The sequence below is a fragment of the Simochromis diagramma genome, unplaced genomic scaffold (assembly GCF_900408965.1).
Source record: "Simochromis diagramma unplaced genomic scaffold, fSimDia1.1 OVJJ01000387.1, whole genome shotgun sequence".
In the NCBI taxonomy this organism is placed as follows: domain Eukaryota; kingdom Metazoa; phylum Chordata; class Actinopteri; order Cichliformes; family Cichlidae; genus Simochromis; species Simochromis diagramma.
In genome coordinates this window covers 8,582,614-8,607,141 of record NW_024387152.1, presented here as the reverse complement: position 1 = coordinate 8,607,141, position 24,528 = coordinate 8,582,614, and the positions used below count along the sequence as shown (strand labels likewise).

General features: G+C 39.6%; 1 protein-coding gene across 6 annotated transcripts in view; it reads right to left on the bottom strand.

The window, feature by feature from the left end:
• bsna (bassoon presynaptic cytomatrix protein a) overlaps positions 1–24,528 on the bottom strand; it is a 123,232-nt gene that overhangs the window by 79,403 nt on the left and 19,301 nt on the right. For 5 of the 6 annotated variants that reach the window (XM_040048026.1, XM_040048027.1, XM_040048029.1 and 2 more), the window contains exon 2: positions 4,231–5,610. In XM_040048026.1, the coding sequence (XP_039903960.1) occupies positions 4,231–5,610 (1,380 nt within the window). Of the gene's footprint in view, positions 1–4,230; positions 5,611–6,455; positions 6,773–24,528 lie in introns of those variants that run through there. The other variant, XM_040048030.1, reaches the window with a different exon arrangement.

The following is a 24,528-nucleotide window of genomic DNA, read 5'->3' as shown; positions in this document are numbered from 1 at the left end:
GCAGGTCCATCCAAGGCTTATATCACCAAGCGCAATACAGATTTGGTGAATTGGGGATTATGGTGTAGGACTGTTTTTCAAGAATTGGGCTCGGCCCCTTACTTCCAGTGAAAGGAACTCTTACTGCTTCAGCATATCGAGATGTTTTGGACAGTGTCATCCTCCCAAGTTTCTGTGAACACTTTGGAGATGGCCCCTTCCTGTTCCAATATGACTGCACACTGCTGCACAAAGCGAGGTTCATAAAGACATGGTGAGCGAGTTTGGTGTGGAAGAACTTGACTGGTCTGCACAGAATCCTGACCTCAACTCAACGTAACACCTTTGGGATGAACTAGAGTGGAGACTGTGAGCCAAGCCCTCTCGTCCAACATCAGTCTGACCTCACAAATGTGCTTCTGAATGGTCAAAAGTTCCCATAAATACTCCTAAACCTTGGAAAACCTTTCCAGAAGAGTTGAAGCTGTTATAGCACGGATTTATCGCTTTAAACTGTGGTAACACTTTTATGACCTGTGATGTAATAAAATTATGTTACAGCCCAAAATTTCCATTTGCTGTTCCAATATAATCTAGAAGTTTTACACATATAGGACTTGTTTGTCAGAGACATGTATCAAGTAAATCACAAAGAGTTAAGATAAACTGTAAAAACCTGCAAAGTCAGCCCGGAGTGAGCTGATGGGAATCGTTATCAGGTATAGAAATGACTGTACATGCAGTTCATCTGTGATATCATCACTTCTTTGCTGGCTTCTCTCCTCATCCCTCTTTGCTTCACTTGCTTGATTTATTACCTTCTTCTTTGTCCTACTGTTCTAATTACTGGTTTTTGCATGTGTGTGTGCGTGCGTGTGCACTAGTGCCTGTCTTCCCTCTGGACTAAAAGCTGCACATGATTCAGGTCTACATGTCTGGTTTCCTCTCAGCTGCTGTCAAGCTCTCTTTCTAACTGTTTGCACCATTGCTCTGTTCTTTGTCCCACTTTATTCATTTTCCTTTTTATTCCTCCTTTGTTTCTATGAATGTCTCTTCATCCATCTCAGTTCCACCTTGAGTTCCTTTTTAACATTTTCTAAGAATTTCTCTCCATTAATAATCTACCTTTTTGTCCATTTCTATTTCTACTTTTTTTCTGTATGCTTATAATGACTAATGTTCATGATGATGCCCATCTTTTCTCCTCATAATTTGCCTTTTTGTAGAGAGCTCAGAAGTTAGTAGAATATGCTGTCACCATCATCTTTGACTCTAATTGGCTTAAAGAAATGATTTTATATGGTTGTTATATCACTTTTCTACTCCTTCTCTCTGTGTCCACCTTCTCTTTTCTCATTTTATGCACTTTTTAGGACCTGCAGGGCTTAACCCACATTGCAAAGAAACACACATCTACTTGCTATCTACAGGTAGTAAGTCCAAGTAAGTCCACTTATGAATAAGCGTGGCATCTTCAATGATATGACCCATTCCTTCTTGTTATTGTGTTAGTGTGTATTTATCACCGTCCTGCATACTATAGTAAAGGCACTTATATATAGCCCTGTGTATTATATCTAGGTCTATTATGAGGCAAGCACTTCACAGTACTGTTAAGTACTAAAGACCTTGGAGGCATTAAACTGCCTCAAAGTAAATATGCCATGAGTCTCTGTAAATCTGCCAGACTCACTGACTTCCATGCATCCTTGCTTATTTTCTTTCATGCATTTCCTTCATCAGTCCCTTCCTTCCTTTCAGTCTGACTTCCTTCTCTGCTTTCCTACTTACCTTCTCAACTCTTACACTCCCCCCTTCTCCTTCCATTTCTTACATTATTCTTCTGCGACATTTGTTCCTTATCTTTTCCTTCTTCCTCTATTTCTAACTTCCTGAAATACTTGCCATCTTTTCTTTTCTCTTGCTTTCTCTCCTCTTTTCAACTCTAAGCCTGCACTGGATCGATAAAAGGGAAGGTGAGAGGGCGGTTGGCCTTTACGCTTGTTTCTTTATACCATGAGCAGAGGTACTTTGGGAGACACAAAGACAGCGAAACAGAAAAGGATGTCTATGTTTTGTGATTATGGGTCTCCTAGGAACAATCTTTTCTCTCCTCTTGTGTTTTGTCTTCAACGCGTAGCTCACTGGATTGCTACATATTATTTTATTTCATCATTCATTCATTTTAATTCATCGACATGTGCACGGCAGTCCATCTAAGGTGACATGAAGAAAAGAAAGAGAGATCAAGGGGTGCTGATGTCACAGTGGATTATGATACAGATACATAAAAACTCCAGAATATTGTTATGAATCTCACTACTGTACATGTAGATGTTTCTGTGTTCCAATTAGTATGATTACTAATCTTTGTTGAGAAAAGTGGGTTAAATACAGGCTACTGTAGCCCAGCGGGACAGCAGAGAGAGGCAAAGAAGTGGTACTTAATTTAGATAACGAGATAACACAATAACTTAAGAATGAACTTCTGAATAATTTTCAAAATTTTTGTTTAATGTAAATTTATGAACTGAAACAAAACCATGTTCAATTAGATCAAATACAAAGGTGAAAGGAGCACATACTGACAGTACAAGCTGTGCACACACAGTTTATGGTTTTCTTTGGTCAGTATACCCGAGTTAGATTTTATTTATTTGTAAGCAGCAAGTTTTAATATGATCGAATTTTCTTTATTGTGTGGCCAGGCCACACTCCTGACCTCATGTTCTACCTCTGGCCATTTTAAACTGTGCCCAGGACAGAAACAGCTGCATTGTGCTGCTAACACAACTTCAGCTCTTTGCAAACATCTGCACAGACAGCATGCTAATGCTAACCTAGCCAAGAACCCAGAGTGATGTTAAAGCTGCGCGAATGCCGACCCCAGCCCTGAACTTAACAGGTAACAAACTGATAAGAAGTCAGGCTGTAGCCTCTGTTTCTACCTCTTCATGTTTCTACAGTAGAATCACTGTGACGATTCTACTGTAAAGTCTCTTTGTGCTGGTTTTCATATTTGCTCTATGCTGTCAGCTTTGTGTTTATCTGTAAATACTGAGAGAAAGATCATACATGTGTCCTCATTAGAGATAGAGATTTGTGTTGGTGTGTGGTGCTGCAGACTCAGGTTTATATTGTTAAATGGTGATTATGAGACAGTGTGCTTCAGGTCATTTTACAAAGAAAACGTTCTCCTGGGAGTAATTAAGTAATCTATTACATTACTTTTAAGAAAATGTTCTTTGCAATATATGTAATACATTACTTTTTCTAAGTAACAACCCCAACACTGATCACAACAAAAAGGGGAAATACCTCCAGCATGCACAAAAATTTGACCACAGAGCATGCAGTTCATTTGCATGAATGTATTGTCGTTGATATGTTGCTTAGTGATGGTGGTGACTCTCAAAGCAGACCCAATGAGAATCAATAAGGAATCTAATTGATAAGTGATGTCAATAATATCATCAAATCCCTAAAATTTTTATTATTTTTCAATTACCTTCCCTAGCAGAGCGTGATCTCGGGGGAGACAATGGAGCATTTCTTGATGTACACAAACGCTTCATCTGGATGTTCATTAAAGTTTTAAAAACAATTATGTTGTTTTTGAGCCTCAGAAAATAGACGACTATGTATAAAAACCGGTATCATTGCTAAGTAGTTAAACCCATTGCATTTGCACTTTAGTCCCATCTCCAAATACTTATGGATGTAACTATATGTGTAAACATCCAGCACATCCAAAAAATAAAAATGGAAAGGAGGAAGTTGGGGATTAAAACGAGATACGGAAAACTCTAGTAGAAGTAACGAAAAACTCATAAATAAAAAAAATAAATGAAATCAGGAGGGACATCTAAATTTGTAGCAGGTGTAGTAAGATGGAAATGAAGAAACGGGGATAAAACAAAACAACATCTTTGTTATATCATAAAAAGAAAACGAAAATGTAAAATGAAAACCTGAGTGAAAAAACAGATCATGATAAAGAATAAGGCTTAAGAAAAATATTCTCTATTTTTTAGAGAAACTGAAACACGAGCTGCACATCTAACGGCATCCACACAGTGAAGAGGATTAGGTTCAACAGTGGAATGAAGAACATTATCTGCTTGTTGAATGTTATTGATTGTTTGGTGAAAAGTAAATTTGACGGCGTTTGTACTAGTAGAGTTTTTGTTCTTGTAGGTCTGCAATAACATGTGTTCAGTGTGATGTCTGTAGGTGTTCCGTTCCTCTTACCTCCACCAGATGTGGTGTTGGGTTGAAACCGCACAAGTTACACACTTGGCTGTGACACTGCGTGCAGGTATTGTAGTTAGGTGGGTCGGAGCTGCCGATGTTCAGCTCTGTTTTACAAAGAGGACAGTTCACTTTGGGTTTCACAGGCTCTGGAGCAACCACAGGTGCTGCTGCCACAGGCTCCTGCTTCTGCTGCACTTTCTGCTGATGAGTAGGTGTTTTCTGCTGTTGCTGTCCTTGTGGTTGTGTTTTTTGTCCTTGCTGTCCTTTCTGTTGATGAGCAGGTGACTGCTTCTGCATTTCTTGTTGTTGGGGCACGGTCTGCTGCTGTTGCTTCTGGGTTGGCATATGGGGTCCACCCATAGGACCACCCATTTGGCTTGGTGCATGAAGACCTCCCATTTGGCTCGGTGCATGAGGACCCCCCATTTGGCTTGGAGCATAAGGACCTCCCATTTGACTTTGAACATTAGGACCACCCATTTGGCTTGGAGCATGAGGGCCCCCCATAGTGAATGGTTTAGTACTGGTGGTCCCTTGTTGTTGCTGCCTGTTGTCAGGTGTTGCATTACTGAACACCACCTTGCCTCGTGCAGGGCTTGGCTGGGTGGAGGCGGTAGGTAGCGGGTCAACATTGATCAAGGTACTAGCCTGATTAAGCAGTGATGCCCCAAAGCCAAACAGTTTGGTCAGGCCATCCTGGGCAGGAGGGGCCTGACTCTGAGGTCTGTGGGCTGGGGAGGATCCAGCACTTCTGGTCTGGTCGTGGCGTGCCATAGATTGGTGCATTGGGGAACCACGACCCAAATCTGGTTGGGAAGGTGCCTTGGTCAAACCAGGGAGGGGTACTGCACCAGGGTGAGGAATCCGAGGACCCCCTGGTTGGCTAAAGCCTCCTGTGGGACCTCTAATAGTTCCTGGAGCTCCAGGACCGGTCTGGGAGTATGGATCAGATCTCATGCCCTGCTGAGAAGGCCCTGTATGAGACTGGGAGCCACCAGGGCCTGGATGTCTCTGTAAGCCAGGGGATGTATAAGACTGAGTCTGGGACCCTAGCTGTGATGAAGCATATGACTGCTGCTGAGACTGTGGATACTGCTGCGACTGGGAGTAGGGCTGAGTCTGGCTGTAGGGCTGAGACTGAGGTTGCTGTTGCTGCTGCTGCTGCTGCCGCTGGGTGGGCTGACTCTGTGCCAAAGATTTTGGCTGCGCTGCTGCTGTCGGCTGTGTTGGCTGAGGCGCAGGCTGCTGAGGCTGGACAATCGGCTTGGCTTGGTGGGACGGAGAGTGAATCTGCTGTTGGCTCTTAGAACGAGGCGTGGTCATATCAATGCCGAGAGCTCTCTGCATCTGACAGTTCAGACACAGCCATTCCTGGACCTGCAGGCAAAAAAAAAAAAAAAATACAAAAAAAACTAATGAGTATGCTTAAAATCCACTTTTTCAATTTGAAAAGCCATTTTACTTTGTCTCTGTAACAATAATGCATACATAGTTTTTGGCAACAGTTTGGTCGAAGTCTTTCATTGGCACTATAGAGTTAGTTCTGAGTGAAATATTCGCATGGTGACTGTATTGTGAATACGTCAGTCAACTAAATGGAAATAGGTTCAATGTAATTTCCTTGACCACATCTTTGGCATTACCACTGAAACGTAAATCAGGTATCTGTCAGTTTGAACAATTCTTTGTGTAACACTGGAAGGGTCAGTAAGGCTCAAGAACGTTAATGATGTAGTGTTACCATTGAGCTATCGCTATAATTAATTCATATTTTCTTTCAAAGGTGATTACTATTGATTCCTCTGAATATTATTGATGACTCAGACATGACACACTAGTGTTTCCTACCACCCAAACCACATAATCTGTGTTCATTCACCCGACTTGCACATGAAATATGATTCATTAGTCTTTCCATAGATGTCTTATGTAAAGACAATATAGCAGTTATCAATTAGAACCAGAGGGAGAGAAATCAACCACAAACTGACTGCAATGCTTAATGACAGCACGGTAGAAACTGCAACCGAAGTGAAAAGAATTGCATCCCTCACATGTGCCAAAAAACATAATCCACACAGACACACAGGTATGCGCACATGCTACCATACAGATACAGCATGAGCACAAAGGAGATACAAACAGATGTACAAAGAGATACAGTCAAATGAAACAAATATGCAACACTCCTCACCATCTAAAAATAAAAAATAAAGCATCACCCTGCTCCTCCTCCTCCTCTTCTTCTGTCCTCCTCCTTCCTTTTCTTCCTCCTCCAGATGAGAGCTGATACTCCCTTGTGTCCGGACCTTGCTTGCTTCTCTAATTTCTCCCGACTGCGAAAACAACCCAGCTCCTCTCTCAGCTGTGCCAGTCTCCTCTTGTCCTGTCTTTCCAACTGTAGCTTTGCATTCACCACTGCTACCTTGCTGCCATAAATAGTGCTATTTTAGCTCCCCTGCAGTCAGAGCAAAGCTAGTAAATCTCTGCACGTTTCATGCATTTCTCCCATCCCCTTTTCTTCCCACAATGCAATGCGCAGATGTACTGTGTTACCCCACCCGCTGTTCAATAACACCCCCCTACCCACCCATCCCTTTTCTAATTTTTTTGCAAAGGGGTACAGTGGAAGTTGGCTCCTTGAATTTAAAGGGTAGGATGTGCAAACATTGGGACAGGAGAGAGAAAAAAGCCTGCATCACTCACATACCCTAACTAAGCAATTCATCCCACTGTGCTGCTCTGCTGTCTGGCATTTTCTAGCTTGACAGCATTACTGATCCCATGTTCCGTTACAGCTACATCGCTACACCCCGACATCGTCTGTTCCTCCTTAACATATTCTCTCTTTAGCTTTCCTACCTAGCATCTGCTTCTTCTGCCTCTGTTTTTCTTCTTTAATTCTCTCTTCTTTCCTCCTCTTGTTTTCATCCTTATCCCATTTTTCTGTTCTCTTTCTGATCAGTTTGAAAATGTAGGTCTCGTTCCTCAAATAGCTAAAGTGGAAAGAAATTTAAAAGTCTAATTTTGCTGTGCACGGTCCTCCTATGTTGTGTTGTCATAATTACATCTGATGAAGATGCAGAGGGGGAGAAAGAAGAAGAGAAGTGGATAAGGAGGAAGAGAAGGGGGGGCTGATTTTAATCCTGTCTCCCTGTCTACCCCTCTGCTTTAAACACTACATCACAAGAGACATTGGAAGGAACGAGGGATGCAGTGAAGAATGGAGGGATGGAAAGAACAGGGAGGAGATGGAAAAAGCAAACAGTGGAGAGAAAGAAGTCAGCAGTTTTTTTAATCCCAGCAGCTCTTCAGCTCTCATCATGTCAAGCTTAATCAACAGCACAGCAAAGCAGAATCTGAGCTTCCACGATGTGGTTAAAACCAGTGAATCCTTTGCACGTGCACCTGTGCCGTAACAGATGAGGAACAATGTCTTTGCTAATTGTGCAGGAGTTACAGGTTTTGTTCAACAATTTACACAAAAGTGATGATAACTCTGCCCTTTTTTTTAAACACAGAAGAGAAAAAGCAAGTGGAAACTACAATGGATACTAAGTCTGGGGTGTACAAAACAAACCTCACTGGGTACATTGGTTTTTGTACATGCAAAATTACAAAGGGTGTGATCAGCATGCTCTGAACCAATCACATCTAATCATTCAGACAGAACTCTACCAATGACAGAGAATCACAACAAAAAAGCTCGGCTTACAAAAGGAGCTCACAACTTTGTCGTCTGCAAGTTGGTTGGCATGATATTGGCCCCATTCTAATTCAGACTCTACCTCTTCCTCCCTGGACACTAACACTGCATTTGTGCCGCTCCAAACCAACTATCCTTAAGTGAGAGAAAATCAAGGGCATCGTAATGATGCTGCTGTATTTCAAGCCCCCATTTCATTAAGAGACCTTGGAGCTACGCTGGTTTCAGGTTCTGTTTAGTCATTTCCTGTTTTATTATGAATATTTATTTCATTTAATTCTACTTCTTATGTTTGTTTTTTAACCTCTAGTTTTGTCCTCCATCTGTCAACAGTAATCTAATTTGACTCTTATGTAGCTCTTCGCAGGTGTCACATCATCTTGTTACTCCTTGTACTCGACCTAACTAGGCTTTTCCTTGTGCATGAGTGTTGAGCTTTAGTTTCACATAGTAAAGCATGAACAGTTGTAGACGTAGATCTATCAGAGGTTTTTAGTAAGGTAACCTCTTGAAGTGCAACAGGAGGAAATGTCTTACAATCCAAAGATGTGCACTCGATATTATCCATTTTATATAGCGCCAAACCACAACAACACTGGTGTCAAGGTGCTTCATATAGTAAATGCTACAATGCTAAAATCCAATCAACAGCAGGAATTCAACCTTGTAATTACTGTATTTCTTAATTAATACACTAACTATAAGGTTACTGTAGGCGTGAAGGCCCGCAGACTTGAAAAACATAATTTTCAAGAAATTTTCAAGAAAAAGCTGACTTTAAAGTAGCAAGTATAAAATGTAGCAAATGACACAAATTCAAAAACTGATCCAGTAAGTCAGCTTTACCAGTAAATAAATAAAGTCGAAATACATACAGTTTGGTCTATAACTATCTGGACAATGACACATTTTTTGTGATTTTTCCTGGATTCTAAATCAATGTATTTGTTTAATATTTATTCTAAATTAAACAATCAAGAAGTTGAAGTTCAGACTTTAAACACTGGAATTAGTCCAAACACTTGTGAGGCCTTTTATTGTTATTGTTATGTTCTAATGTAAAACAATATATTTCATATACTATATATTCATATATACATATATTTCATTAGAAATCCCCAAATCTATGAACATAGGGGTGGCCAACTCCAGGCCTCGGGAGCCGGTGTCCTGCAGGTTTTAGGTGGGTCAACAAACCTGAATAAAATGATTAGTTCATTACCAGGCCTCTGGAGAACTTCAAGAAATGTTGAGGAGGTAATTTAGCCATTTAAATCAGCTGTGATGGATCAAGGACACATCTAAAACCTGCAGGACTCTGGCTCTCGAGACCTGGAGTTGGCCACCCCTATATTGACATTATGAATACTGTATACAAAGTATACAGAACCAACCCGACAGGAGTGCAGGAGTCACTTTGAGTTCCAAGACATGGACTCATGTCTGTGTTCACAAATTTCTACCAGTCAGCTTGCATGTGGTGTGCTGCTTAGCTCAGACCATTTCCCAGACCCACAGAAGTTATCAAAAGAATAAATAGCTGAAAATGTATTTTTTTTTTTTGAAAGGAGGAAAATGAGCCCTGACAATCTCCAACCATGCTGACTCTGCACACTCACACAGGAGGAAAAATGGGAGGGGGGCGGGGGGCTTCTCTGCATTGTAGCTTCTTATGCATACATCACAGAAACATGAATCAAGATTTAAATGGAAGAGCATACTTATTACATGATATAAATTGCAAGAGAGCTTTCCTGTTCTCAAGCATTTTCAATAGCACAGCACATTTGACCTTCATATGATAGAAGACTTGCTTTCAGTCTAATCTTTGTTAGCTCTTGGTGCAAATATGTCTGCAAGAACTGTTTCTCCTGAGGCTGAAGCTCCAATAAAACTTAAAGAATAGTATAAAGAACAGCTTTATTACTGGAACAACACGTTTCGGCCTGTGCCCTTCGTTATATTACAAATACACACATTTATATACAGAACATTTTGCCTAATAACAGAATATGTTGTTTACCAGTGCAAAAAATGAATCATAATATGTTTATTAAGAAGAATAACATAACCTAGTGACCTGTTGTTAAGGTCTGGTGAATTAAAAACATAGAAAAGTACTGTAAATGCCACAGACTTATTTACAAGACTGTGAATGATGTTTTCCGAGAAAAACAAGCACACTGCAGACTATAACTGTAACCTCTTATCTCCACTTTGAGAAGCACAGCTCTCCTCAAGGACTCTGATTTCCTCAATCACATTTCACTTTCTCTTTCTGTTGCTACCACTCTTATTTCTCTGTAGACACTTCACACCTCCACTCACACACATGGAGGTCTCAGCTCCTCTTGCAACAGTCATTAGCCTGAAGGTCAGGTCTGTCTATTTAAGAGGCTGATCTCTGTCAGTATTGTGTCTCTACGACACAATATGATCGCAGTGAAAACAACTGGATTCCTCTTTAACAGGGCCAGAGGTGTCAAACAGCTGAACAGATGCTGTAATGCAGATAGGGAGACTCATTTGATGTTGCCCAAATGAATACAGATGTTGCAGGTGGTAAGAAATAGATAAACTGTGTTTACTCAAATAACCAAACTATAGCAGACAGTTAAATATGAGCAAGAAAACCATTTTGGCAATTAAGAGAATGAATTGGTGAATATGTAACACCCCCCCCCCCATACTTTCTGGTGAACCATCAATCAATATCTTTAATCATTTACAAGTCAGCACGGTGAACGCGGAGGCATCTGTTAGTCCTAAAGGAATAAAAAGAATAGGAGCCAGGGCTAAAAATTTAATTTAGATTAAAGATCTAAATAAGAAGATTCACAGCTGGGGAGGGATCATAGAGGGTTAAACAATGAAGTCATTAGAATCGCATGCCAGTGCAAAATCCAACAAAATGTGGCTGGGACAGATGCACGAAGAACATACAATGCAGCTCTACTTTTGAGTACAGGAGTCAAGTGGAAGTTCACTGTGACTCTAATTTGTAACTAACTAGCCTGGAGACACAGACAGAGAAGACGAGAGGAGGTGGGAGGGTCAAGATCTAATCAGTGAGCTAAAACAGCATAGAGGAGGAAGTCTGTGAGGTCTTCATGGCTCTGCCTTTCTCACTATCACACATCTCTGTTTGTTTTTCTCCCGCTATCTCCTAATTAATGAAAACAGTTAATAGGAACTAGACTGATGAGGCTGAATAAATTCATTAATACATTTAATGTTGTTATCCTGTTGATTTGCAAGGTTCAAACTGCCTGAATTACACAGAGTACTTCACATGTAGAACACAGCAATAGTAATATAAATAATATATATGTATACACACATGCATACATATACTAACCTTTAAAAAGAAGCCTATGTTCTGTACTCAGTCGAGAGTACCTCAGCGAAAGCATGAAACTGGCAACTGAATATGAACTTAGTCACACTGAAAAACGCACACACATAGGGGACACACTCTCATGCACACTGACCAGCTGTCAGCATAAAATATTCATGCTACCTATCTCCAAACACTACTGACCAGGTGTTACCGCCGTTTCACAGAGAAAACTCCACGTGTGATTCACCACATCATCTGCCGCAACACTGCCAAACATTTCTCGACATTTCTCTTTTCAGCACAGTAAAAGTACCTCATCGATCTGTATTTGTTATGAAAATGTATTTTAATCCAAGAGATAGTTTAGGTGAACACCCATGCAGTACTCCGTGACTGTCTTGAACCACACTCAATCCTGAGTACATAACCTGGAAGCTGTCCAGTGCCAGCAGTCACAGGCCTATGCTAGTGGCAGCAGCTTAAGTGTTTGGATGACAAGTGCCTTGTTCAAGGGCATCTTACCAGAATTAATGCAGACTCACAAGAGTAGAAGCCCCACCACCTTGTAATAGGTCCTACAGTGTTCTTTCATTTGACCACCTTGGAGATGCTAAAGGAATCGAGGATTACGTGCATGCATTTTAGCACTTTAAGAGAAACTTGCACGTGTATGGTATACTCTGTGACATATACAGGGCTGGACTGTGAAGCAGGGCTGAAATAAACACCATTGTCTCAGTGCTCCTATAACAATCTTTGGCAAAACGACAGTATTTGAGAAACCTAGAGGACAGAATCCACTGGTAGTCTCAGTTGATTTTATTTCATCATGGTACTTGTCATAATGTTGCCTTAGATAAGCTCACATTGAGGATTTACTCACCCACATGATGGTTTTTCAGACTGATGGTTTTTCAAGTACAGTGGCATGACACTTTTTCTCAAACATCCCACAAAATTTGTTCAATTTGCTTTGACAGTAATGCCACGGTTCTCGTCCGCAGCACTGAGGTATGAGTCGTCACATGAATTAAACCTGACTTCTAAGTTGAAGCTGTTGTCTTTGTGGGAGTATCTGTGAAACTGTACCAGCCCCAGTAAACAGCGGGGGATGAAAGAGCACAGCAGGAGCAGAAGTAAACTGTTATAGCTGCGCTTTAGAATTATAGTAGCTAAAATATTTCAACGTGCAAAGAAACAGTGCAAGGGTCTATTTAGGATTAAATGTATGGCATGGTTACGTTTTGCCTAAATGAATCTGAGATGAGCTGTAATTGTCTAGAGTGGTGACAAATGTCACATTTGAGGTAAAGTAAATGAAGGCTATGTCCACTGTTTGAAGCTGTTTGGTTTTTTGTGGTTGTTGAGCTTGAGCTTATGTATATATTGTGCACCTCTATCTATATTCACACACAAAGTCCATTAAAATACAGCCTAACATGCATGTGCAGGATTCATTTGCACCTCTACTGAGGGTTACATACAACGCTTTTAATAGATCTGTCAATCTGCACAGTGTGGAGCTTTACAGGCTGAAGAATAGGAGGGAAGTAGACAGAGACGGAGTGAAAACACTCTCAATGTAAGCTTATCATAGTAGAAGTGTTTGTGGAAATGCAGGGAAACACTTAAGAGCAATTTTACTTAATATTGTGAGTTTGAAAATCTAAAAAATAAATTTTCAAATGTTTCCATTTATATTTTAATCTATGTTTAATACTTTCATTCATATTTGAATCAACTTTACATCCTGGTGCAAAACTGTGGTAGCCCTTTAAATTATAGTTTGGTAACAATGTGGTAAGAATGGGCTAATAAGGAGGAAACAAGAAGGGGAATAACAAGTTATTACCACTTAGTTACTAAGTAATTGTCTTGTATCAACAGTGTTAATTGCTGTATAACATTGTGTTGACATGTTCATCTTTGGGTAATAATAGGCAACAAACATAGTACTGTATTTCTCATACTATAAGGGACACTGGATTATAAGGCACATTAAGTTTTTCTATTACGCTGCAAGCAGGGTTACAAAATGCAAAACTACCATGTTTCTACTTTATTTCACAGTAATATTTCCTATAATTCAAAACCAAAATTCAAAAACAGGTTTGTGTTTGCTAATTGGAATTTTTGTTATCATGAATTGGCTATTTTATAATACATAATGTTATATTAGTTAGGCTCCTGTGTCAGTTTCTCATTGCTTCAGGTAAATAGCTTAAAAGCTACAGAGAAAATTTGTCAGTGTTCATCTTATGAAAAAACAATTTTCCTTTCAATAGTGAGAATTTAATAAAATAATTTGTATTAAATAAATAAACTGACAGATTAGATACTAGAATTTTAACTATACTGATTCATCTACCTTAATGAAAACTAATACCTTATGTAACTAATACAGTGGATTTTGAAATCTCTGTGTATCATCAAATTTTACCATTCAGTTTATATGTAGGTGTGGTGCAAACCAAGCAGCATGTGGTGCTGTAATATACAGCACCACATGTTGTAATATACAGCATGTGGTGCAGTTTCTTATACAGTAGATAAATACATGGAATTTACTGAGAACCTTCTAAGATACATTTGCTCTCAACATATGGAGATTAAGAGAGATGCCTGAAAATAAGAACACTCAACACATTAATGTAGCTACTTCATCTAAAAGAATGACTACATGGTATGAGAATATATTAAATGAAACACAGAGGCATGCTGCCACTGCATGTTCCACGTTTATCTCCAGTTAATCATAGAGTGGAGGCTCTTTTGCACAATGACTTCAGTGAGCGAACACTTTGTCTGGCTGCTCACGGTCATGGCAACAGGCTAATGTTTCGATCAATATTCCACGCAGATAGCGGACGATCCTGCAAGTATTCCTGTGGTGAATCACACAGATTCCACAGCTAATTATGGAAACACACCAGTACAACACATTGACACATTTCACTGATACATTACAATTCCTACCCCTTGTCAATAACCTTCACCAACACAACCACCTGCCTGGTTTATACTTAACTCTTAAAAGCCCTCCGAAAATTTTACACAGACTTATTAGATGTCAGAAACAACAGAATAACAAGGTGAACTCTCACATCACATGTTAAAACACACAAGGCTTAGCGAATAATTACTATTTTTTTACTGCTAATAAGTTTAAACTAAAACAAAATGTAAAAAATAAATGCTAAAAACATTGCACCTTTTCCCTCACCAAGTAATAGTAATATAGGAATTAATGTTTGAATTTGCTTTTTAGCATTTAGCTGCTTTACTTTCAAAGACCCAAAACTTTTACTGTCATGGCCTATATTGCACTTAATTAGAGTGGAGACATTGATATCCATGATTTAGTACACCTGCACACCTGAGGTTTATTTTTAAAGTGAGATGATCACCATGCTTTAAAAATCTCATCCTTGTATCAACAATTGTTTTTTAAAAAAAACTACACTTTTGTCATCTTGTAGTAACATTATATATCAATGACAAAGATTTATTCTAGCATTAAGCACACATCACAGCACTGACTAAAAGATTGATGGCATCAACATTAAAATAAGCTAAGGAGTTTAAGGAGCGGGTCACGTGTTTTTCTGACAGAAATGGGACACTTTGACAGATTAGATACTAGAATTTTAACTATACTGATTTATGTACCTTAATGAAAACTAATACCTTATGTAACTAATACAGTGGATTTTGAAATCTGTGTGTATCATCAAATTTTACCATTCAGTTTATATGTAGGTGTGGTGCAAACCAAGCTCTCGTTATCATGAATCAATCATCATGCTCTACCCTAAAATGTAGTTAAAACATTTATTTATTGAGTAGCCCCCTCAACAAAGCTCAGAGCTGTTAGGCTATGGCAGGGGTGGGCAACTCCAGGCATCGAGGGCCGGTGTCCCTGCAGGTTTTAGATGTGTCCTTGAACCAACACAGCTGATTTAAATGGCTAAATTAGCTCCTCAACATGTCCTGAAGTTCTCCAGAGGCCTGGTAACGAACTAATCATGTGATTCAGGTGTGTTGACCCACGGTGAGATCTAAAACCTGCAGGACACCGGCCCTCGAGGCCTGGAGTTGCCCACCCCTGGGCTATGGGTATGCATTCCCTTGGGGTATTTTGTGGTCTCACCCTAACAGCCTCAGCTCCTGTGGACATGCATTATCATTTCAGGCCTCCGTTTGCCCCCAGATGCTGACTATATAGAACCTGGAGTATTTGGAGGCCAGGTCAGCACAGTTTTTGTGGGTCACGTTAATATTTGTTGAACCAAATCTTCTCCCAGCTTCTGTCCCAACTTTGTCCACTTGCTTCTCTGGGGTACATGGGGGGTACATATTTCATTACAGACTAATAATAATCATAGGTCAACAACGCACTACGTATAATTAGTTCATTTTGTCAAACTGTCATTTCTTAAGTTAATAATCATAATAATAATAAATACAATAAATGTAATCTGTAATAGTTTGTTAGCTATAAAACCTAGTGTCAGTAGATTGTGTCCTCCTGTTTGTTGAGGTCATTGTAATCGTAAAGTCTTTATAGACTTTGGACACGGTGACACAAACCTTAAATTGTATCATCTGAGTACAGAGAGAAAGACTACCCCTTCATTCAAGATCTAATAACACCACAGCTGACAGTTCATTCCCTGCTTTGTCCAGATGAATGTCCTATACACACACACACACACACACACACACACACACACACACACACACACACACACCAGCACAATTACCATCAGAAAGCTTCTGGCCAAGAGAAAGTCATAAAACACGTTTCACTTCTTAGGTTGCACACCAACACACACACACACACACACACACATCTCGAGGACGATTCATCCACAGCCTCTCCTCACTGAATAACTCCAACTGGTCGATAGTATTGACCACTACCACACTACAATATAATGCATGTTTCTTAATTAAAATCTGGCTCAGCACTTCGGGCCCAATCTAATATGGTCACAACCTCAATGTGAACGTTGTGTGAGGTTGAGTGTGTGACGGTTTGGGTTATGATGTTAGTCACAAGGGACAAGGTTACTACAGTATAAGGGGCTAGAGAGCATCAGTACTGTGTACTGTGTGGGTCGGTGTGTGTATAAATGCACAACTTGTGATTAAAACCTGCAGTTGAAACTCTGCTGTTAAATCAATAATAGATTTGAGTCAGACTGAAGAACAATACCGCGGGTTCTTCAATGGACAGCTGGGTGGGAAAAAATAACTCATAAAGCATTTGGAAATGTTTGGAAAATAAAAATGCAAATGGTCAGACTGAGCAGAGGAAGAAGCTGAATAAGAGCAGGGGGATTAGAATGAAAAGACAATGACAGGAAAAGGAAAGAAAAACAACGTGTGCATGAAAGAAAAATCAGGCGAGATAGGAGCGCAAGAGATAAAAACACAGAATAGAGGAACAGGGTGGATGATGGGATTTCCAATGCATTTTTAATCAAATGATAAAGAAAGTGGTGTTTCTTGTTTGTTTGCTAGAAATGAATTACACAAACATGAATGATAACACAATCTGTTTACCTCTCTGTCACACCCATGTCCTCTGATGTTCTGCACACAAAAAACTGTATTTGAAACTAAATTTACATCATGTTGCATCAAAAAATGAGTTTGGCATAAAAGCTTTTTACATAGCTTTAGCAATGCTTTATCTATAGCAACATTACAGAATAATAAAGACGACATCGCTTGAATATTATAAATGCTATATAGTGTTGAAAGTGCTGATTTTTCATACTTTTCCTAGAAGGGAAGAATGACTAGCCAATAAAGTTTCTTTAATTGATTTAACGTGTTAATGTTTCTGCTTTGATTAAATTTCTTTGATGATTTAAAAAGCCTCATGAGACAAAGTATTGAGGACATCGCGCCAAAGGGTGTCTGCAGTCTTCAAGACACAGAGACCGATAAGACATCTCTCCAACCAGGAAGCCAGTCAGACAGCCAGATGGTGCAGACCTGTTTGCAGAGGTATGACAGTGTGAACGAGTTGTATCACCTTCCCCTCAAACAGTCTTATCATGCAGTGACAGCACCCAGCCGTCCTTTTAAAAACCACCTATGGCCAGTCTTTCCCTCTCCATCAGCCGCTGCTTTCTCTCCTTCTCTCTCATCCTTTTATCGACATCCTGCCTTCTGGTGTGTGGAGGTGTGATAGAAGTGGACATCAGTAGCGTCTGTATATTTTTGAGTTTGTTTTGGACTCTGAGGATAATTAAAAGTGTGCAGACATACACAAACGTGTGTGTAAAAGATCACTAGTATAGAATGGACCACCAAGTGCTGTATAGTGTGTCCTGTTTTTACATAGCCGACTGGCTAATCTGACAAGTATGTCCTGGCAAATCAAACAACATATAGAAACAAAATAAATAAAAAAATACTCCACAAGACGATCACAAAGTTACAGTACAACACATAAGGTCAATGTTGGTCTCTTTAACCCCCATCTTCATTGTCCTATGACCTTAACAAGTTAGCAAATTTAACATAAACAGCAACATTTCCTTAAGACAGGAAAAAGGCTGATTTGCAGTTTTCATTCACTTCAGCAGCAACAATTTGAATTACTAATGCAGAGCAATTTCAGTCAACTGCAACTTCAACAGAAAATAACAGTGAAAAATGTATTTTGCTCCAGAAAGAAAAAGTAGATAGACTATGATTTTAGGAAAACCATCATAACTGCAATGAGTAAAATTTAAAATATAAATTTGTTTTTAAAAAAGGAAAATTTGTAATACATCAAAATTTCTCAAATGAGATGATAAAAAAAATGCCACATTTCTCATCTTTTTTCATTTAAAGCACGTCGTTACAAATTCCTTGCAGCTGTACTCAGACCTGTGTGTGTGTGTGTGTTATTGTTAAGCTGAGTGTTTATGGCAAGCAGACTAAAGTTTGCATGTTTTTGATGCTTGCATGTTTGCTTTCCTAAGCGTGCACATGTGTGCACTAACGCATATTTGTACACCAAGTGTGTAAGTGTGTCCAGGTGTGTGATGCTAGCCCAGGGCCCCTCTCTCTCTCTCTCAGTTCTCGACTGGCTGGAGCCTCTCTGCTGCTCTGCTCTCATGGTTAATGCATGTGGAGAGAGAACTCTTGTCCCTCTAGCTTCTCCTTTTCTCTTTACTTCCCCAGAATAGAACTGATCCTCACCATACATGAAGGAAGATAACTCCCATTCCTTTCCCATTCCACACACAGCAAAGAAGAAATTACAAAAGCACAGAGTCAGAGAGAAGGAGTGAGCGATAAGCTGACAGAGAAAAGGCTGGGGAGATAGGGAGGAAAGGGAGACATATGAAAAGGTAAGGTGGGAAGAAAGAGTAAAATAAGTCTCAAGAGCAGAGACATGAATGCTTTTAGATTCCCTCATCCCTTCTTCTATCCATGTGGAACTGTGCATAATGGCAAAACAGGATATCAAATAACTGCAATGAGCAACACTGAAACTGCACGTACCGAGTCTCAGGAAGCAACCAGTTAACAATGGAGAGAACACTGCAGGGGACACATGGTTCGACTCTGTTGGTTAAGTGTTACAATAAACAGTGGTGGCAAGCCAGGGAGGGATCATGCCCCTACATGAATGGCTTCTACTTTTCAATCAGAGCCATAGCAAGAGAGCGAACTGAGGGGTGACAGTCTAAAGATCTTTTCAGCATATTCTGTCATTTAATTTTTAGAGCATGCTGTCATTTTTTGCTCATTGTTTAACAGCAATTTAATAATCATCCACCCATCCATCTGTGGTCTGGAACATATCCCAGCTGTCACAGGACGAGAGGCAGGGTACACCCTGGACAGGTTGCCAGTCTATTGCAGTGCTGCGACTATCATTTATTCTTAAAAATAGCCTCGGAGAGAGCCATGATCCCTCTCTATGTGTTAGCTCTGCACAGACTGGCGACCTATCTGGGGCGTATCCTACCTACTGCCTGATGATAGTTGGGATAGGCTCCAGCCAGCACAATATCTCTGTAATAAAGAATGATACTGAACTAACAGCCATCTTTATGATCCAGGTTTCGTTTCCTGTTTTTCTTTCTCCGGTAGTTTCCACTGCCAAGCAGGCTTGGCTTCAACCAGTGCCAAGTTAAAGTGGCACAACAGACACAGACACACAAACATAGGGAAGCTATCACTGTGAGACTTCCGCTGGGCTATAATAGGAGATAAATCTGAACTGTCCTAAGAGTGACACACACACACACACAAACACACACACACAAACCATTTCCTGTAACTACTATCTGCTATTTAGAGGGAAATTTATTCAGCTACATCAAAGAGGGCTGCAGGTAGATTGGTGTTTACTGTAATGATTTCCCCTCACTGGAACCAAACACCCACAAACATAAAAACATGCCATTTGGCACTACATACACTAAGCAATGGGGCTGCACAATTAATCAGATTTTAATCTTGATCACGTTTTTGGCTTCCCACAATTAAATGAACATGATAGAGCGATAATGAAAATGTGAATTGTGCCAACACAATTCAAAGTAAAAGCAAATCCAGCACTCCCTAAATGACTCCCTCCAGATGGGCCAATCATGTTGCACCATGCAGTTTTAGGTTTCTTGGACAAGTCTGGATGAGTAAAACTTTAAAAGACAGATACACAAGAAAATTTAAATTGTCTGGCAGAGAAGAAGAACCTGTCCTTCGAAATGAATCACCATCCATTGTTTGGAAACACCTCTGCTTTAGTGCAACTGACATTAACCAAGAAACCATATGCAAAGAGTGCTGTAGGTCTGCACCACAAAGCAACTTGACTAACTTATTCAAATGTCTGAAAACACAGCGTAAACTGCAGTATAATTAATGCATGAAGGTCAAGAAAAACAATGCGGCGGTTGTAAACAGGAATTATCCAACATCAACTCAAAGAGCCACAACTCATGAGCGTATTCTTCCAGCTCACAAAGATGCATTGAAATCACCAAACAGTCACCTTCAGTTTGGCCAAAATCCAATAAACACGTTGAATACGTAAGAACTCAGGGAAATGGTCAACATACTTGACAAAAGATATGTTAATGCAGGGCAAATAGAGAGGGATCTCACAGCTGTCGAGTCTCTTCAAGTTTCATTCACATCCATCGAGCAGGCACAATGAATGGAATCAAAGACTTTGCCTTTTGCTTCTAGTAGATGCACTCAGATCAGGTGAGGAAACACCTTATTTGTCAGCAAAGATGTTTTAATTAACAGGAATGCAGCACAGTGTGAATGTGAAAGAAGTTCCCTGTTGATTTAATTTTTTGTTAACTTTGGTCACATTTATTATTTATTTATTTGGGTTTTTTTCTAAGTGTAGCACTGAATTGAGGCGAATGAGGATTGCGGATTTTATTTTGAAAAGTTAGTTTACATGAAAGTGCAATAAAAGCATGTCTCACTCAGATCTCAATATTGTTGCAAATAATTATAATATACATTTTGTCCATAATCATGCAGTCGTACTAAACATGTCACTCAAAATAAATAGTTGATATTAGTGGTGCAACGGATCACGGTTGATCCGTAATCCGAACCGATCCCACTCCACAGTTCGGGACGCACGTGATCCGAAGATTCGAAGTATGTGTATGGTGCGCGTGGTCAGTCTGTCAAGCGATAGTTATGGCCAGCGCTAGCGGTCCAAGTGGAGGAGCAGAGGAGTTTGCAGCATTTAAGCAGCCCTTTGTTCCCCAATCCGACCGGGCTAAAGCTATAACAAAAGCTACTGGGGTGTTTAGCTGCAGACGGGAGGCCGTATTCCCTTGTGCAAAACAAGGGGTTTATGATGAACGTGCTTGAGCCACGCTATGATATCCCGTTGCGTGTCCACTTCAGTGACAAGATCATACCCAGGCATGTATGAGCAGGAAAAGTTTAAAGTTATGGCTGAACTGTCCCAGGCATCTTCTGTTGCCCAACTACAAATGGGTGGACCTCGAGGTCAACGGAAAGCTACGTGACCGTGACCGCTCATTATAAAACAGCAGAGTGGTAGATAAAAACCCCTGTACTGCCCTATACTGCACCTTAATTTGTTTTTATGTAATTCTGTGGAATGAGTCTTGAGTTGAATGTTTTTAATAGGCAAAAAATACTTAAATAAGTTAATAAGTAAATGTTAAAATTTTTTCTTTTTTTGCTGATCCGAAAATTGATCCGATCCTTGACTTAAAACCGTGATCCGATCCGAACCGTGAGATTTTTTGATCCGTTGCACCACTAGTTGATATGCAGTCCTACTTTCTATCACCCAGACATAAAAAAGCGAATACATCCAGTGCTGTGTGGGTTTTGGCTGAAATCTGACAGTAGACGACCAAATCTATGAATGCACTGATCCAGATACAGCTGCAGGAGTTGGCTTTGCTATTGAGTTTCTAATTGTTCCATTATGGGGGGGTTGCAATTGGCCTTGCAGTGGACAGAAATCTGGTAAGCTTTTGAGTCAGTGTCAACACCTGCCCAAAGCTTTTCTGGTTAAAAAAAAAACACACAGGAAATTAGCAATACGCTGAAAAACTTCAACATTAGTTGCCATAACATCATCTGAAGTTATTAAAAGCGCTGACATCAGAAGCTGAAATAGCGACTTTCTATCTTCAGACAGAGGTGCTGAGATCCCCGTGCATTTACAGCCTCATGTGTTGATTGAGAGTTTTATCACAAGTGAACCAAAAATAAAGGGGTTGTTGTCCTGCTACCTCTTGGTCTATTCCTCAGATTGTTTTCACACTTAGGTTATTTATGTGATAATGTTCATTCGTCAGTGTATTGTAAAAAAATAGTTGTTTGTTTAGTATTTTCACTGCTTGAAGTTCAAACTGAAGAATCACCTGAATGAAGATACTGTATTGATTTACATTCTAAACATGAATTAAACTCTGTTATTTATGCACGGAGGACTATTATTATTTAAGTGAAAATACAACATTAAAAAAATATGTAAATTATACAAAATACACATTTACTTTAAATAAGATTAAGAAAAACAGAGCTGTGTCTGCTGATGTTTTGTTTTAATTTTTGCATTAGGACCCTGGCTTGGCACAAAAGATTCAGTGGCTAAACAAATAAGTGCCATCTTTGACTGTACTACATAAACAAAGATCATTCAGATATCAAGTACATTAAAAATAAGATGCTGAAAATGCTTTTTTTCCTATGTGTATAAATCGTGTTTGTCTGGATTTGTGTTATTGTACTTAGTTGTATGTTTATGTTTCAGCATGCGTTCCCTGGTGTGCCTGTTCATGCTGTTGCCATCACACTCATTCCCAGCAGGTTCCTTCGCCTCAGTGTCTCAACATGTTCAAGGAGCTTCACATGTGGGAACACAAAGCACTGCCTGCTATCAAAGCATACACATCCTCAAACATGCATCATGGATACAATGACCTTTGCTGTGGGTAACCTGGTTTCCATGGTTGCCTGCCAAAGTGTGAAAAAAAAAAACCCTGAGACCTCAGAGTACAGCTGAGGAAGATTAAAGATACACGGAAAAATTACAAAAAGAAGTGCAGGTTTTTATTCAAAGCAGGACAGTGTGCTTCTGTTTGACTAATTGGAAAGAGCAGCACAGTAACCAGTGCAGGGTTAGAGGTGGTATCCCCTCTGGGGACACTCACAGTCAGAAAGAGCCTGATGAAGATAAAACATGTCCTACAAAATATGTGAAGAATATGTGAACTCAGATCATCCTCTGAAGGAGGCCATTGTGATTCTGTCATACTGAAACATATTAAATAAACTTAATAGCAGGACATGAAATCATGTATTTATAACTGGTACTTTAATAGTCTAAATGTGAACTTTATAGATGAGCCCTCTGGTAGATACAGAGTAATGTCTTTTATGTTTAGGAAAAGATTTCTGGCAATTCTTATGATTATATAAGAGCAGGCCGAACATTTCTATTGGTCTAAATGCACTGAGTTGATGCCATGTGATTGGATGATTAGATGTTTGAGTTAACGACCAACAGATCAGGTGTAACCAATGAAGTGGCCAGTGAGTGCATATTTAATTTAAAATAGTGCAGAGGTAACTTCTCAAATGTGGAAACTAAATGGAAAATAAAATTAATGAATAATTTTCGAATAATAGAAATTATTAGCAGTATAAACGAAGAGAGGCGTGGCACTCTGTGAGGGACTGTGTTACAAATAGTCAAAAAGAGTCCAAGAAAGAGAAAGAAAAGGGAAAAATCATATTAAATTTTATAAATATTATGCACATAATCATGCGTATGGTGTTACAGTGGTGGAAGCTTCTATTAAAGATTGCCAAAGTCAAAGTTTCAAATTTTGGAGGTAGACCAAAAAAGCTTTTTTAGTTGAGAAGAAGAGTCTTTTGTACTCTGTATGTAAAAGTCTTTACAAGATATTTCATTCCTTTAGCATCTTTAGAAACCAAAACCATTTCCACTTCAATTGACATTTTAGCATATTTCCCTCACATACACCGTTTAACAGGGACAGCAGTAGAAATCATGTCCCAAAATAGCATCCTGCTGCAGTGTTCTTGCTGTCCACTCTCCTACTTCCAGGGGTTAAAGTGGACAACAACACCTTCAATTACTAGATAATTACATTTGACAGGTAGATTAATATAAATACTGTTGAGTGAGGACACGTAGCCTGGAGTTGCTTCCAGCTCATGGTTATGCCAGTTATTTCTGAGTAATTTTTTTTCACCAACACTGCCTGCCACTCTGGGTTCCCCCACCTACCAAGTCTGTTTGTAATGTAACCTCTACTTACTTCCAAAAAATGCTTGAGAGCTTGTATATGGATATTTGGATATGACAGTTATCATTGCCAATCAAAATGGGAAACAGAGGCAGTGCCCACAAGCACTTGGTTCTATTTGTAAAGGAAAAGGAAGTGTTGGAAGTTTTTTATATTTCTTTGCAGATCATGGCCAACGTGCTCCAGGCTAAAGAGACCAGGACCCATCTGGTTTGTGTCAGTTCACCATTCAAAAGCCAACATTCATAATGGCATTGATGCCACGTGGCACGGGTAACTTCACATCTTTGAAAGCATTAATAAAGCAATATTTGTTGACATGCACACAACATTTTTCGTCTTATGTTTGTTTCTTTGGTGCTGTCCTGCAAAAATGTTGTGCATGCATTGATATGACATGAAAGAGTCTTATCAGACAATTTTTTAAAAATCTGGTATAT